At 40.1% G+C, this 17575-nt stretch overlaps 2 protein-coding genes across 5 annotated transcripts in view; both read right to left on the bottom strand.

Annotated features, from left to right (window-relative positions):
- Positions 1 to 6860: 6860 nt before the first annotated feature.
- zfp36l2.2.L (zinc finger protein 36, C3H type-like 2, gene 2 L homeolog) lies at positions 6861 to 9856 on the bottom strand. The gene is given in 2 exon segments (NM_001114797.1): positions 6861 to 7979; positions 9798 to 9856. Coding segments are annotated over 2 exon segments (846 nt in total). The 5' UTR covers positions 9822 to 9856; the 3' UTR covers positions 6861 to 7157.
- A 3887-nt stretch (positions 9857 to 13743) lies between these two features.
- The window catches only part of cdhr5.L (cadherin related family member 5 L homeolog), a 32328-nt gene continuing 28496 nt past the window's right edge, over positions 13744 to 17575 (bottom strand). For all 4 annotated transcript variants that reach the window (XM_041589981.1, XM_041589982.1, XM_041589984.1 and 1 more), the window contains 2 exons: positions 16107 to 16270; positions 13744 to 14437 (listed from right to left, as the gene is read on the bottom strand). In XM_041589981.1, the coding sequence (XP_041445915.1) occupies positions 13937 to 14437; positions 16107 to 16270 (665 nt within the window). In that variant the 3' untranslated portion in view covers positions 13744 to 13936. The remainder of the gene's footprint in view (positions 14438 to 16106; positions 16271 to 17575) is intronic.

A 17575-nucleotide genomic window follows, 5' to 3' on the forward strand; every position in this document is an offset into this window, starting at 1 on the left:
GATTATCTGAAAGTCTATTCATCAGTTTTTGCGGAAGAAATAAGGGGCTAAGAGCTGTAAATATAAAAATATCTGGAACGGTCCAATTCCTAAGACGGACGAATGGCTAGTGTCAGAGGGTTGATAGTTGTCACCCCCACCCTCTATGACGCCATAACGCTATATGGCCCAAGGCAGGATGGACTAATGGTCTACTGTGGACAATGGTCACTCATATAGCTTATACTAGGCCATACAAATAAAAGATCATCACTCTGTTTCTTAAATTCCAGAGTATCAGCATAACGCCAGTCTGTCTGGTGTGGCCCCCTCCTGCAGACGTGCTGCTCGAATAACTGGAAATACCACAATGGCCTTGGTTAGCCATAGCTGATTGCGAGGTTGTGGACTGTTGGAGCTAGGCACAGTATGTTACAACATTCCTTTGATAACATGTAAGACTAAGTAAATCATTTGGACATTAATTGTACAAGGAGGAGTCAGACTATGTATGGTATTTCCGTGAAACCCTTGTCACAATTATTGTAAAAGCCTTCTGAAAGCTATATAATGCCTGGACCAAGAGGTGTGTCTTTGGTAAGTCCTTGGCTGACATTCTGTGTGTTACTCCAACAGCTTACCCAGACAAAACTGTTATGTTGTATTATGTAAGAATAAATTGCCTGACTATTTCTAAAGGTTTTCCTTTACTGAGTTTTGTCTTACACAAGGTCAAAAAATGGTACTACAAAAAATACCATCAGAGCTCGAAACCGTCATTAGCACGTTGGATTAGAGAGACTATCCAGACGGCCTACATTAAGGATAATCTCAATCCTCCATTCCCTGTCAAGGCACACTCTACTAGGAAAATTTCTGCTTCATGGGCAGAGGCAGCCAATGTATCCTTGGATCAGATATGTAGAGCGGCAACCTGGAGTAATCCAAATACTTTCATCCAGCACTACAGGGTAGACATCTCGGCTTCACAGGAAGCTTCCTATGGCAGTAGCAGACTACAGAAGGCGATATGAAGATACCCTCCCTTGTTACTCGTTAACTCTCATGGTGCTGCCGTAGGGGACGTAAGGGAATAAGTAAATTTATACTTACCGTAATTTACTTTTCCCTTAGTCCCTTAGGCAGCAATAAATTACCCGCCCTAATAAAATACTTAAGCATCGGTCTGTGTGTCTTATTAAAAAAAAAAAAAAAAAAAACACTAGAGGGGGTTGTGAGTAGCTGGTATTTATGGGTGGGGAGAATTAACTCTTTTTTTCTCACTTGTCCTACATGAAAGGGAAAGCAAAATAAATCTCATGGTGCTGCCTAAGGGACTAAGGGAAAAGTAAATTACGGTAAGTATAAATTTACTTAATACTTACTAAGGGCCTCAAGAAAAACACATAGCGTGTTGTTGGGGGTTGCATACTTTCCTTCATATATATATATAGGTCTATGGGGAATTTTTTTTTTCAATTCTGACTTATGTTGTGCTGTTAGGCGTAGTAAAGGATAAGCAGCCAAAAATCACTTTCAAATTGTTTTCAGACAGTAATTAGATTTCCTTGCATCTTCACACTGCTGTTGGGTAAGTAAACACATTGAAAAGCACAACATGTATCCACTACAGTGTAATTTTTTTCCCCAAGGTGTTTTTATTGTTTTAATACAAACATACCACATACATAACAGTGATGTCATACATATTGGTAAAAACAAAACATGAGGCAAGGGGGGGTACCTGTTTCCCTGTTTCTCGTTTTATTGTAGTTTGTAGTTTATTTAGTCCAGATCCAATCCTTCTTTTATCAACCATGGTCCCCATACTTTTTTGTATTTAGCTAGGTTTCCCCTTTTTTCTTGTGTGAGTTTCTACAGAGGCAGTACTGTGTTTATTAACCTTCTCCACATTTTTATTGTGGGTCTTTTATGCTCCATCCAATGCATAAAAGTGCAAGGTTTTTACTAGGGTATGTGTAGCCTTGCTTGTATTTGGGAGGTCTTCGATAGCATCTAGTGCACCTGTTTGCGGCATCCTTAGATCACCTGTCATGTATTTGGTTCATACAGTGTGATTTAATTAAACATAGCATATGTGATTAGAGAAATGCTAGGCCTATAGGAATGTAGCATTCCTGAAAATGTAAAATGTCTTAAAACAAGTAAATGCTATACAGTAAAATGTGTCCAAACTTATTGAAATGGTAAAAAGCTAAACAAATACAGGTAAAGGTAGTATTTACAATATCCAGATGTTTCCTCTTATAAGAGCTAGTAGGAGTAGTTATAGAAAAAGGCACACAAAAGCACAATCTTTCTAAATGTTAAATTAAAAAAAACTAGAAAACACTAACTTCTGCCTTGAGAACATTCAGGTTTACGGTAGTCTCTCATATACTCCAAATTGTTGCTTTACCATTGGCTGCTAATATTATTAAAGGGATACTGTCATGGGAAAAAAATTTTTTTTCAAAATGAATCAGTTAATAGTGCTGCTCCAGCAGAATTCTGCACTGAAATCCATTTCTCAAAAGAGCAAACACATTTTTTTATTTTCAATTTTGAAATCTGACATGGGGCTAGACATTTTGTCAATTTCCCAGCTGCCCCCAGTCATGTGACATGTGAAGGGGCCTGCAGTTTAAGGGGCCCTGGCCACCAATTTTCTTATAATGTGGGGGGGCCCTGGACCTGTAGGTGGGGCTTGCGGTGGGCGCAGCCCAGGGGGCCCAGGAAATTTTGTTGTATGGGGCCCTGCGATTTCTGATGGCGGTCCTGCGTATGCATATTTGCCAATAATAAATTGGGCCTTAGGAGCTCCAACCGTATCTATATTTACCAATAATAAACCGAGCCCTAGAAGCCCCAACCAATCATTTGCATATCTGCCAATAATAAACTGGGCCTTAGGAGCCCCAACCGTATACATTTCTGCCAATAATAAACTGGGCCTTAGCAGCCCCAATATATGCATATTTGCGAGTAATAAACTGGGTCTTAGAAGCCCCAAATGTATGCATTTCTGCCAATAATAAACTGGGTCTTAAGAGCCCCAATCGTATACATATCTGCCAATAATAAACTGGGCCTTAGAAGCCCCAAACATATGCATATTTGCCAATGTTAAACTGGGCATTAGCAGCCCAGCCCCAATGTATGCATATTTGTGAGTAATAAACTGGGCCTTAGGAAGCCCCAAATGTATGCATATTTGCCAATAATAAACTGGCCTAGGAGCCCCAACCGTATGCATATTAGTCAAAAATAAACTGGGACAAACTGAAGGGACCTGCTTAATATATTGTGCCTAATAAAGTAGCAGCCTACTTTAAGGGTGTTATTTACTAAACTCAGAATGCCAAAACACCCCCCAAAAAAATCCAAAAAAGTCCAAATCCGAAAATCCGGCATCTCAGACCTGTCGAGGTTGCATATAAGTCAAAGGGAGGAGTCACAAAGATATTTTGATCTGCACTGGGTTTCGTGCAATAATCCAAAGATTTCGTTTTCGGGCAAAAATCTGAAAAATTTATATGATTTGTTTTTTTCCACAATTTTTTCAGGTTCTTTCCCGCAAAAAAAAAATTTGGGAAAATCTATTGATAAATAAGGAGAAAAAAATCTGTGCAGATTTGGTCGTTCTTTTCAGAAAATATTGAGATACGTTCGGACTTTGATAAATGGGCCTCTAAAGGTAAACAACAAATACCTAGGAGCTCAAGGAACTAGCATGAAGCGTTTCAGCGCGTGTATCTATTATAGGGAGGGTGGTGAGCAATACATAGATAACGGAGGCACAATAGCACAGCCAATTAGAAATCCCTTGCAGCAGTAAAGGGAGCCAAGTGAGAGGACAAGCTATAAGGAAGACCGAAAAGGCAAAGAAAAGCGGCGAAATCTCGATCCACTGCAGAAGCACAGCCCCTACCTCCTTCCTCCGCAAATGCCAAACCCAACTGAACATTTTTGTTTATGAAGTCACTTCAGTTTCCTCTGCAAATTGTCGCGGGAGATTCGCAAATTTATTCGCTGGCGGCAAAATGTGGAAATTCACTTTGAATTCGGAACAGGCGAATTTATTCTCTAGTCACTAATATGAACCACCGCTGAGGACACCAAATACATCCGTTTGGAAAAGCTTAACGGTTATGTTTCTGGTTGACTGGAAATAAACAAATTCCTGTGATTGTCTACTTTGTGTCTATACCATGGAAACAATCCCAAATGAGTATTTTAGTGGAATTACAAAGGCGCAGTAACGTAATTAAATGGATATTTCATCAGGGAATTTCATTTTAGCCATGGAAGAAGGTTGGAGGGTGCAGGACGGGAGAACTCAAGTCAATAGTATAGTTCAGTATAGTTCTGTTAGCAGGAAAACGTAGCACTAGGAAAAAAGTACAGTTAAAATGGAATAAAATGTGTGTTTATGCTACAAAGTCAAATTGACGATCACCTGAACACTGCCCAGCCCAGATCCTCAATTTTTAACTTTTCAAAATCACCATTTATCTGAATATGGCGTAACACCAGCAAAATCAGAAAGGAGTTGTTCACCTTCATATTAACTTTTAGTATGAGGTAGGAAGTAATATTCTGAGACAATTTGCAATTTTTATTTGTGGTTTTTAAGTGCTTTTTATTCAGCTCTCCAGTTGGAATCTGGTTGCTAAGGTCCATACTACCCTAGCAACCCAGCATTGATTTGATTTAGAGCCTGGGATACTAGAAGACCTAGATTGCTTCTGATCTTGCCAATTCTCAGACCTTGTGTCTCCATCCCTTCTCCTTTTAAACTGTAAGCTCCTTTGGGCACGGCTTTCTTCACCTTTAAGATCGGTTACACAATGCTATGTATTTAATTCTGTATGTTCTTTGTATAAAATACATGTTAATAAAATAATTAGCCACCTTTTTCCAGCTTTCAAATACACCTGTAAGAAATATGCAATTATTTTTGCCAACCCATTTGAAGAGCAATTTCAATATATGCCGGTAGAATAGGTCAAATATCAATGTTTTGGACCCCAATTTAATTTTGCTGTGGTACCCAGTAACATCTAGTTACACCATTGCCCTGCTATTTGCAATCCTGGTATTCCAACCAGGGCATTCTTTGGAAGGAGGATGCATGTTCATGTCTGCATAGGGTTTCACCCCCCCCAAAAAAAAAGGCAGGTTGATCAGCTTCATATTATAGATTGACCCAAGTGTTAGGAACATATCCAAAATACAACCATTCATCATCCATTATGTTGCCAAAAATTCTCTTCACCTTCTCATCATATCTAGACTACTGTAACTCTAACTGGCCTTACCTGCCAGAGACTGTCACCTCTCCAGTCCACAATGAACACTGCCACCTGGCTTATACACCTCAGCAACCACTCCTCTGCCATGCCACTCTGCCAATACCTGCACTGGCTTCACTAGCTTTCAGAATAAAATTCTAACTAATGACCAGGGACTGCACCCCTCTCTTCCATGGTCTTGCCCAACCTTTCAAAAAAAAAAAAAAAAAAAAACCCACCACACACACACACACACACACACCTCGAAAAAAAAAAACCCCATGTATGTAGAGAAGCCAACCCCAATTCTCTTTAGCTACCAAATACAATACCGCTCACCTACTTATTTCTAATCTTGCCCACTCCTTGTGTCTCATTCACTTCCCCTTTTAGATTCTAAGCTCTTTTGCACAGGGCCTGCCTCAACTTTTGTACAAGTTGCTAAGCATGTAATTCTGCACATAATTAATGTTTTTGTATAAACACATGTATACAGTGCTGCATAATATGTTGGTGCTCTAAATATAAATAAAGAACCTTAGATTATCAGCTTCACTGGGACAGGAACTGATGTAAGTTAACTATATGGCTGTAAGGCATAAACCATGAAAGTTACTCCACCCAATCAAATGCAGTTTCACTTCTTTTTTCCCTCACAACAGAGCTGGGTTTGTAAGGACTTCAAATGGGGAAGTGGATAGCCTTTCAGACACAAGACAGCAGGGTCTCAGAGGGGAACTAAACAGGACAGAAAGGTCTGGATAGACGCTCCTGATCTAGGCCTGCTCTTTCTAGTGGGGTACAGATTTGATTATGAAAAGGCAAGAGTGGAATACAGGTCAGACTGGAGCTGGTGAAAAAGGACAGAATGAAAGGATGTGAACAGGGCAAAATGGAGTACACCTAGAATAAATAGGTAAGGCAAGATAGACTAGGATATGAAAAGCAGCTTTCATGGACAAGTTCATGCCAAGCAAGTTTTAGCCAAGGTAAAGCCAAAAGTAGCAGAGACAAACCACAGTCTACACAGGACCAACAAGAACTAGGAGCTCTGGCTCAATGCTATAGCCAAAGTGGAAAGGTTTTAATTTAGGGAGACAATTGGCTAGACCTACAGTAATTAGCCAATACAGCTGCATGGATTTGCTACACAATGATGGCAACCTTCACATCATATTATATGCAGTACTTTATTGTAGTGTGTTTAGAAAGGGTTATTTGACGTCTTCTGCACAGAAGTGTGGGGCGAGATGGAATATTCTTTGGGCTACTGCATTACTTTCTCTGCACAGGCAATATACTAATTTACTAGAGGACAGGTAAATACTGGGATTCAAAATAGGCCCAGTAATTTTAGCTACATAGAAGCACAGACTCCACCAGCCCAAACATAGTGAAAGTCTAAATAGTATTTTAGAGCAGCCAATCTAGAATCTACAGGTTTCCAGTCCAGGCTTGGGAGGGGAGCAGTCTCATTGTTCATGGACTACTATTTTTGTCAAGCATGAAGAAACCATGGCAATGTATACACCTATATTGAGCCACCTCAGACCTCTTTGCTAATAAAATAAAAGCCAAGCCTTTTTGTACACTTAAAAACACAAGATTTAATAAAAATCACACTTTAATTACCGACATAAAAACATCTCGTCTCAAAACCCTCCAGCCGCTTAACCAATATTAAAATAACTGCAGTCAGGTGGGTAATAAATTAATAAACTTATGTACAAGAGAACAATGTAAGTTGTAAATATAAAAACTGGCTTCTCACTGCTGGCATCAAAGATAAAATAAAGATAAAAAAACGGGGACAACATGCTATGCATGTTAATTCTATGCCAGAGGAGGGGTCATTATGCCAGAGTCACATAAGAAGGTAAAAAGTTAACCAAGAACAGAGAGTAGACTCTGCGCAATTTCTTCATCACCAGGCAGTGGGTCAGTAGCAGTAGGCAAATCTTCCTCATCTCCCAGAATCTGCAGACACAAGGCAAGAGGTAGGAGGAGGCTTGAAAAACTGAAGGCATTGTTGGCAGGAGATTCTGAGAGGACAGGGGTCTCAGGGTCACTGTCAAGGTCTGGATCTGAAGGCGAGAGGGACCCACTGCTATTCTTTGTTCCTAAACCCCACCTGTCAAGGGGAGGGCTATGAGAGAAGTGACAACGGGCTCCATATGGACATTCTCCAAGAGCAGCAAAGTGACGGCAAGCCTCACGGACACTTTTTGGATGCTGAAAGTGGCACCGAGCTCCATAAGGGCAGCCACCAGGAGAACGCCAGAGGCGGCAACGCTCCCTATAAGGGCCAGTATGCCTGCGTGGTGGAATACGGGGGGTATCAGGTGAGACTGGGGGTTCCCTTCTCTCCTGGGGGCTGTGTATAAACAGGCAACGCAAGCCATAGTTACAGGTGCCAAGGACATGGAAGGAGCGACACAGTTCGGTCTTGTATTTGGGGTGCTGAACTGGAGGCCTGAGCTCACTAAGACCATGGGCAAACTGGCAGCGATTCCTGTAAGCACAGAATCCACTCTCTGCATATCTGGTGCACAGTTCTGTCTTGTACCGCAGGGATGAGAGGCCTGAGTGCTTTGGAGGTGCTGAGAAAGAAGGGAGGAGCGGCGTCTCTGGATCAGCAGGAGGAGAGAGTGGGGGAAAGAATGAAGAAAAGAGATCCAGACTGTCATTTGATATCTCCATTGCCAGCTGAAAAAAAAAAAAATGAATAATAAGTTGAGCCACCATATAAAGCACGTTTCCAAAACAAAAAATTCACTTGTTTCCAGCAATTGTGTTTTAGGCATTACAGCTTGGGTATTTTTGCAGTTAAACCAGGTCTCTTGTTGCACTCATTATTCCCATCTACTTATGTAAATAAATACGATTGCAATATTTTGTTCATTTTTAGGTTAGCTCCCCTTGTTCTCAATGCAAAAGCAGCTCCTTGCCCTTTAAGGTCCATGGTCATCAAACCCCCCCCCCCCCCCCATGTACCATGACCATAGAAGTCATAAGTTAAAGATTACATAACCTTCAAATAAGACTTTTTATAAGTGCATGCCATAGGCAAAATTATTAAAATTATTAAGTGCTACTGATCTTTGCGCTTGCAAAATTCAAAATCATGTGTGCCAGTTTAATAGCTACCAATCCATTATCCACCATTAGTTTATGAGCGGTTTGCGGTATACAGTGTGCTGTATGGCCGGTCCTATTTTACATAATTTTGTATTTGATGGGAGACAGTGTAACAGTTTGCAGGAAAAAAAAACACCACAATATGAAGTCAGTTATACGATTTAAACCCACTTATACAGACACTAGCAGATCCTACACACTCACCCCTTATCAATAAATTACATTGACTTTTTGCAACATTAATTAATACCCCCTCTTTTACAATACAGTCCCAAAGATTGTAACCAGCTTATCTGTAGATGTATGGGCCCTCCCTGATATCTGGTCAAAGATCGGCCAGATATTGATCAGGCATGTTTGAAAATCCTATTGTTAATTTAAAAAAAAGGGCTCGCTGTATAGCAGCTACCAATCATGTGCATCTCACAAAAAGAAACTGCTACGCTCCTTACAAGGGCAGTTTGTGCAATGAAAAGTCTAAATGAAATGGGTGCAGTAAGGTGTGTAGCGGAATAATAATGTCCAGCCTGCATCTACAAGTCCAAAATTCCTAGCACTGAGCATTTGGGGTAGGTAGAGAGCTGTAGTTTAACAAGAATCAACCTACTTCTGAACGGAAATCTGAATTTCTGCTAGTCAGCAGCTCTAGAGACTATGAAGACTAAAAACATGTTGCACTATTCCATCATGCTCATTGCTTTTTGTAGCATCAGGGGAGAGTTGCAATTCCCACTGCTATAGGAAAGGCAGACATACACTGAAAACAGCAGCACTTTAAAGAGAGGTGCAAAGTGTGTATATGTGGCTTCATGGTCTTCAACAAAGGATTAGGCTACAGGTGAGGGTTAAACTATGTGTTTTAGTCTGCAGAAATGTGCACCACTTGTTAAAGTTATTGTCTCTGTAAAACTGCACACCTGTGAAATCCACATACTGTAGGGCTAACTTGCAGTGTTTTCAAGTACAAAATCTGGTGCATGCAACTGAAACAGATAAAATCAGACATGCAACATTTACTTTTAATCGAGTGATCTCCTGAGCTTTTTATTTTTTTAGGCAAACACATGACTAAATTTTATAGGTGGATTTTCTCCCTCCACCCCATGAACAGTTGGCACAAAAACACTGACTAATTTGAATTAATTTAGATGCAGCCATTATTAGAAGCCAGTGCAGTCAGCTGCATGCATAACATGAGATCATGAAAAGACACACTGCACACGCTTCAAAACAGAGAGCTTAGGGGATGTACACAGGGGTGTTTTAATTGCAATTGCCACACAGCAGGTTTTGTGTGTTCCACAATATAGGAAACACATATTGCAAACCATTTGACCAACATTGTAAAATAAAGTCACTCCAGCTGTAGAGAAATCCCATACTTACCTTTGACTCCCCATTCAGATCCATGACCTTACCCTTCTCTAGTTGAATAAAAAATAAATAAACCCCTCTTTATACCTTCCCTCCAGCCAGGTGTTTTATATGGGGTGTAACCAATCAAAAACAAGAAGAGGCGTGTTTAAAGTGGTCACCTTTTTTGATCAAGGTCTGAGAAAGAACATCCCATTGATTGGGCACAATAAAATGAGCTGCTGTTTAAATGGGATTCTGAAATGGCTAGTGTAGTCTGTGAGTATGTAAGGTTTCAAAGACCCTAAATAATGTTACATTGTGACATTATTCTTCAATCTGGTGCTAAAATGGGGTGAAATTAGTTCCGCTGATTTCAATCATGTATTTCACATAAGGAATGTATCATTCTGCTGTGATAGTCTGCTTCAGACACACAGACAAGTCAATAGGACCAAAAATGATCCACTCCAGTCATATTACAATCTAGAACAATAAGCAATTCGTTTTCAGAATATCCAGGACAGGATCATCACTTTAATGACAATTCTGTGGAATTATAGAAAACTGCTCAGAAAATACAATGAAAATCTGGGTTTGTCTCATTGGCATATCTCTGTGTGACTTGGCTATTATTGCCATGCCAAACATCACTTTCATTGACTTTTTTACCGGAGCAATGTAATATGCAGGATTTGCTTCATTGATTTTAATGAAGAAAGCCACACAATCAAGCTGCCATGAGACAATCTATTACAGATAGAGCCACCTTGGTTACAGGACAAAGCGGACATTGTCTAAGCAGATTTTTCAACCTGCCCGCTACATATTTTCCCATTGTTAAACCTGGTAATTATTGGGCAGGGCCCATGCACAGTCAAATAAGCTTACATCTTGAGAGGCTAAGTTTGCCCCTGTATGGCCAGCTTAACAGTATCTGTTTGCAAAAGATAGTTTCCATTGATGTTAATGAGGTAAGCCATACAGGGGTTCTGTTAAGCAGGGGTGTAGGTAGATTTTTTCTTGTTCGAACTGAAGGTATTATTTAAAGATTTTACTTTCAGGCTAATGATATTTTGGGTGTTTTGTCCGTGCAGCAAAAAATGGAGCAGTCGTGGGCAAACTGCCTACTTCTGCACTGTATGTGTCAGCAGTAGTTATGGCTGCCACCTGGTTGGTATTTTACCAGTATAGCTGGTAAAATACCAAGCAAGGCTGGGGCTGGTATTACAAATATAATCATTCCACCCTCAGTACACCTCCAATCTGCCCAAAACCCCCATTCCTAGCTCCTCAGTATCCCACACACACCTGTTCCCCTCCTTAGTTGGCCCATGGCATAATTAACATCACAGACCCACCCTAGCTGGAATTATCTCTTCCAAAATGTGGCAACCTTAGAAGTGGAGTACCTAGTGAGGAGTAGACCCTGGAAGAGGTCCCAGTAAGGATCCATGGTCTCTGCACTCATATAGGTGATGAAACCCATTCTGCCCCCCTTGTATCCTATGATCTCTGTTTCAGCCAGTCCATGATCCCTATTATGGCCCCCCTGTGGGCCACAATCTCTACACAGGCCCCCAGTGGCCCCACAACCCCCTTTACTCCATGGTTGCCACCTGTCTTGTTTTGAACGTCCAGTATCGGACAGGGACACCAGGGGCCCACCAAAATCCCTTAGACCAGGGGCTCACCTAAAAACCTTTAGACCAGGGGTCCACGCTAAGTATTATTTTCTTCCTCTCCTCACTCATCCTCTATTCTCCTATTCTCTTTTCTTTACATACTAACTTATTATCCCATCTATTTAGCCTCTTTATTCACATATAAATAGGGAATGGCCATGAAATAAGCCAAATGTTTAGCAGCATGTGGGCCCACTGACACCTGGGCCCAGCGGGACTTTTCCTGGTATCCCGACATTGACAACGTCAGCATCATCTCCTCACCCCTGATGTCATCACCCCCCCTCCCCGTGTGACATCCTCAATTTGCCCCTTTTGTATGTCAGCGCCGGATTTTAAAAAGCAAGAAGGTGGTAAGTGTAACAGATCCCCCATTTTACTAGTGAGGGATGGAAAAAGGGGGGTTCGAAAGGTAATGGTGATGGTGGGGCCTGTGGGTCCAAAGTTATGCCACTGTGTGTTAGCCAAGGTAATACATTAAATAACAGGTAAACAGACTTTTTGTATGACACTGCCATCCAGCAGAAATTGTGGTATGAGTAAAATGTCCTATGTGCCCTTCCTACCTTGTGTGTCTGAATGAAGCGCAAGTTATGGAGTTGGTAGAGGACAATTTTACTGACTCATGTTATGAAAGATGAACTCTTCATGTACATTTTGTAGGAAACCACAGCCACTCTGTTGCTACATATTCATTTTCCAGTTCCAATATGTATCCACTATGCAAAACAGACCAAAACATATCCATATATTTTACATTTCCAAAAGCAAAAAATGATTTATTTGTTTTAAGAAACCCATCTTCTAATAGAAGGATGTTGATGGTTTACCGTTAGATATAATGATCAGCCAACCACATGCGCTCATTCTAGTTATTGTTGCTTTAATTTATTGTCAAAATAAATCATAGGCATAAGATTAATTTATATTTTTGTGATCAAATTCACATCAGCCAAACCCCATGCACCGATAAGGTCTTATAATCTTACAGCTAAAGGCCTGTTATACACATGTTCCTGTGCTGTGACTTTTTTTGCATTCCACTGCATGGGCCAACAGACCCCAGTCTGTCCTATAGTGACAGTAGCTACTGTACCACACTAATCCACTGCTTCAGTGTGGTACAGGGGGGACTGTTACTGTAGGATAGAATGAGGTTAACTCATGTGTCTCTGTGCGGTGGAATGAGATGCCACCCCAATGGAACACATGAGAAAGTGCTGGTGCCAAAGCCCTTAAAGTCTTACATTACAATCGGCCTAAACCTTGAAGAATTACATGGGGTGATACAATAACAAGGGCAAAATTGGCTTTATTTATACTAACCTATAGCAAGATATCAGCAGGCAGCAATCACTTGGCAGCTCTTTGAAAGCACCGGATACTACATTACCCCAAATACACAAGCAAGAATTAGCCACTTATAGTTTTGACTTCCAATGGAAACAAATCTAATCCATTTAAAGAAACGATAGTCTGCAATGTATTAAAATTGTTGTAACCATTAAAAATTGCAGTCAAGAACATAGGTGCTAATAAAGTGCAGTTGTCCATTGCAACCAATCACGAAGACCCTGTTTATTATGTTAATTAATGGAATGAGTTATGCAACTTACTGGCTATATATAAATAAATGAGGATCAGTCAACTGCAAGTTAGAAAATGAAAGCAGAGATTTGATGGGCAACTTCCATATTTACTGCAATACCTTCAAATTGAAACTGGAAGATGTTTTTGGAGAATGCCTCCACTGAAGCTGCTTTCTAGACATCAAAAAAAAAGAAAAAAGAATAGCGGTAAAACTGAAACCTCAATGTCCATTTGTGTTTTGGTTGCTGGCGTCAGTGACAACCAGGTAGCATTTTTAAGGCTGGAAAAAAGCAGAACAGGAATGCTAAAAAATGGGAAAAAAAACACATAAAATAAATAATGGAAGCCAGTTGAAAAGTTGCTTAGAATAGACCTACCAATAAGATATTAAGGAGCAGATTCACTAAAGGGCGAAGTGACTAACGCTGGCGCAAATTCGCCAGCGTGACGTCATTTTGTAACTTCGCCAATTCACTTACGGATCTTCGGATCTTAGTGAATTTGCCCCTAAAAGTCAATATAAAAGGTGAACATCCCCTTTGGTTTACAATACAATTATACTGGTAGGTGGGTATTGATAAGGAATCAACTTACTTGCCCCTGAATTACAATTGCCTATTTACCACCCCGTTCTCATTCAAGTGAGAAAGGTAAGTAATGCTAAAGATGGTTTAGTGCCAATGACACACAGCTTAGAATGAAAATAGAGAATATTTTTTTTACTAGAGTGATTGCAATGTACATTGGCAGCGAATGATGCCTCTAAAATGCCATCTGATCTGGTGTTTGTAAGTAGATTCCATTTGCATACACTTCAAATAATGTGTACGGTAGGTTCCCAATTTTTAAAGCCAACACATGGCATAGTCAAGATAATGTTGTAGTATCGGACTATATTTAAAGTTGGGAAAAATTATTCGAGTCATTGTTCATTTCAAGGAAATTGGGGCTCAGTTGGTCTTCATCATCATCGTCGTCGTCTTCTTGATTATATCCTTCCTCAGTTTCACCATCATCAGCTTCTCCTTCCTCAACCCCCTCAATCACTACAACCTCTGGTGAGGCATCTTCCCTAAACCACACAGATTTATATCCTGGATCGTCCTTAAACTCCTTTGTGAGGATAGACTTCACTTCTTTCTTGTCGTCTGGGTCAAACCCTTCTTCTGGCTTCTCAGCATGAGGACTATTTGATGGATTCTCATTTGCAAATAAATTTGCTGCTGCGGCCCCTAAAACTAAATAATCTGTTACAAATGGATCTTTTGAAATGCTATTATCAACATCATAACTGATACTGGCAGGCATTACTTCAACCAAACCAGGATCAGGATTATCATCTGCATCATCATCATCATCTATTAGCTGTTCAGTCCTATCTTCAGAGCCTCCAAGGTCCTAGAAAGAGTAAGAAGGCAAAATTATAAAACTGTTCTCGATAGATCGATAATGCAACAACTGAAGAATCCTGAATGACTAAAACTAATTATTAATTTATTTAGTAAAAGTTAAAGGGAGGACAGTTGTTGCTGAGGGAACAGATAGTTCTGGTGTTGGCAGCCTTAAATGATAATAGTGTGATAAACTGCTTGGATAGCAGTGAGTTTAATGATTCTGCTGTGTTAGTTCAGGTGAAGCAGCCAGACAAGCACAGAAAATTCTGGTACATTTATTAGAACATGGCAGGTAAGACCGGCCTGCTTCATACTTATTCTCAGCTTAGGCAGGAAGTGGGAAACAGGAACAGGAATATGAATCATAAGACAATAGCAAAACAGCAGGAATGCTCTTAATCAAAATGTCACACAAGCAGGTTACTACAAATAGAACATGGCTTCCAAGGTATGGGGCTTAGAGGAAACCTAAAAGTACCGTAAAGGTTCCTGTGATTAAGCCCAAAAATTCGTCCTCTGTAAAGACAGTGAAAGCCTTTTGGCTCTTTATAGTCACTCTCCAAGACATAAAATTCAGAAGCTGTTCTCAGTATTTTGCAGTGAAAGAGTCTGTCTGCCATTTTGGATTTATGGCATTGAAGTAACACGGAACAAAATGAGCACTATCACTGCAGGCGCTCAGCCGGAGAAAATAGGGAACGTATGAACTTCATCAAATGAGGCTTTATTCAAGCAAACAGTGTGATAAACAGTGGCAATCAAAGTGCAGTTAAGCTGCTGTTGGCTAAACTGCACTTTGATTGCCACTGTTTATCACACTGTTTGCTTGAATAAAGCCTCATTTGATGAAGTTCATACGTTCCCTATTTTCTCCGGCTGAGTGCCTGCAGTGATAGTGCTCATTTTGTTCCGTGTGAATTGGGATTGCTTGCGTCCGTGGAGTTCTCGCAGGATGCCGCTGGAGGGGAGATGTGCTTCCTAGACGCCGAGTGGGTGAGCTCCGCTTATTATCCTCATATATCTACTTTGTACAATGGCATTGAAGTAAACCTATGCCAGTTGCCGGTACTAATGTACTACACATTTCTGGGTTTCTTTAACAAATGTAATAGTTTATTATAGCTTTGCAGCACACATGCAAAATGTGATACTATTATGTGCATAAAAAGCTGTTTTATCAAAATGAACTATTACTTCAGAATGTTAAAGGGATTCTGTCTGATTGTATCTAATTCAGTCAAATTTTTCAGACAAATGTTACTTGTTTTTTGTGATAAATTCTAATTAATTCTGTGCTACAGTGGTCCTAAGTCTATATTTGTAATATCTGCCATACAGCAAGATTAAGCGTCTGTGTTCTGCAAAAAGGTAAGACTAATGGCATGGCAATGGAAGTGCTAGGTGCCTTGACTCATAAACATTCTTTAAGGCCAAAAATGTACCTCCAAGTATATTGACAGTTGGTAGCCATTTACGTTAATGACAGGTGGAAATATCCTGGTGAAGAAAATACCTCTTGTGCCATTAGCCAAGTAAAATTAGTCACAAGCATAAGCATAAAAATGCCAGAGACTTTTCCACGACTTTTTTTCAAGCTCAACACTACTTTACACAGTATAACACATTGCTTCATGGCTAGAGGAAACTATTAGTATAATGATAACAGTACTTACATCACCAGAGCTTTTGCTCATCCTGTTTCTTATTTGATCTCCATACTGCTTATGAATGAGGAATCCAAGTCCAACTAAGCACAAAGCAAGAAGCACTCCCAGGGTGGCTCCCAGGGCAGCCATATCTGTGGCAGTGTAACCATCACCTCCCGGTCCAGTTTCTCCTTATGATTAACAAAAAAATATGGTGAATTGAGACATATATTCAAGGTAAGGGCACATACAGTAGGAACAGTAAACATAAAGAGTTGCAGTCAGAGCACAGGCTAAACACAGTTACAGTAATAAGAACACACACTAGACATAAGCAGAAGGCATAGAAAGAGCACCATTGAAAGTCTTAAGAAAAGGGGGAAATGAGCATAGAACGTAGAGTTACAATAACACAGGGTCCCAATACATTCACAGGCATGTCAACCACTTCTGGAAGAGGTACCACCCAGATTACTTGTATAAATCATTACAGTGTGTGCCCCGTTCATGTCATGCTAGTAGAAGAATTCCTGTGTGGGTAGGAGCCAGGCAGGTGTAATTAGGCAACAAGCTTATCTAAGAAGCTCAGTCTCAAGCAGAGTAATAGGGTGAGCTAAAAACAAGGTTATATCCATGATTTTAAAAAGGCAATCCAAAAAAATATATATATAATCCCCTCATTTATGATCATTGAAGCTGAGCTGAGTCCAAATTGTGTCCTTTCCCAGGATAAGGCAACATATCAGTATTCAATAAGCTCTGTGAAGGCACCAGTCCAACAACAACAGCAATATTCCTGACAAGCAATAACCATGTGGCCAGACTCCATATGGTGTTATTTCCAAAAAAGCTACGTTGGATGATGTTTGGAATAGATCCTGAGACTCACAAGATTCATCTACAGATGAGTTTATATTACATTCAGACTATGTGAATGAGCTAGATGAAAAAAAGTTCCATGGTGTTAAAAAGGGAATCCAAAAAATATATACTATCCCCCTCGCATATATGACAATCGCCAATGAAGCTGAGATGTCCTAATTGTGTCCTGTGTCCTTCCCCAGGATAAGGCAATATATCATAATTCAGTAAGCTCTGACAGCGGTCCAGAAATAGCGGCAATATTCCTAACAAGCCAGTATCCAGGTGGTCAATCTCCATATTTTTTGATTTCCACAAAAAAAGCTAAGTGATATGATATGTCTGATATTTGGAATTATGAGACCCACAAGAGTAATCTAAAGAGTTTATATGACATTCAGACTATGTGGATGAAGTAGATGAAAAGAAGCTATATCCATGGTGTTAAAAAAGGGAATCCAAAAATTATGTAAAATCTCTTTTATGTATAAGACAACCCCTAATGAAGCTGAACTGTCCCAGTTCTCTCCTTCCCCAAGATAAGGCAACATATATCAGAATTCAATAAGCTCCGTTAAGGGACATATCACCTGTCCAACAAAAACTTCCATACTCCTGACTAGCAATTACCATAA

The sequence above is a fragment of the Xenopus laevis genome, chromosome 4L, assembly GCF_017654675.1.
Source record: "Xenopus laevis strain J_2021 chromosome 4L, Xenopus_laevis_v10.1, whole genome shotgun sequence".
NCBI lineage: Eukaryota > Metazoa > Chordata > Amphibia > Anura > Pipidae > Xenopus > Xenopus laevis.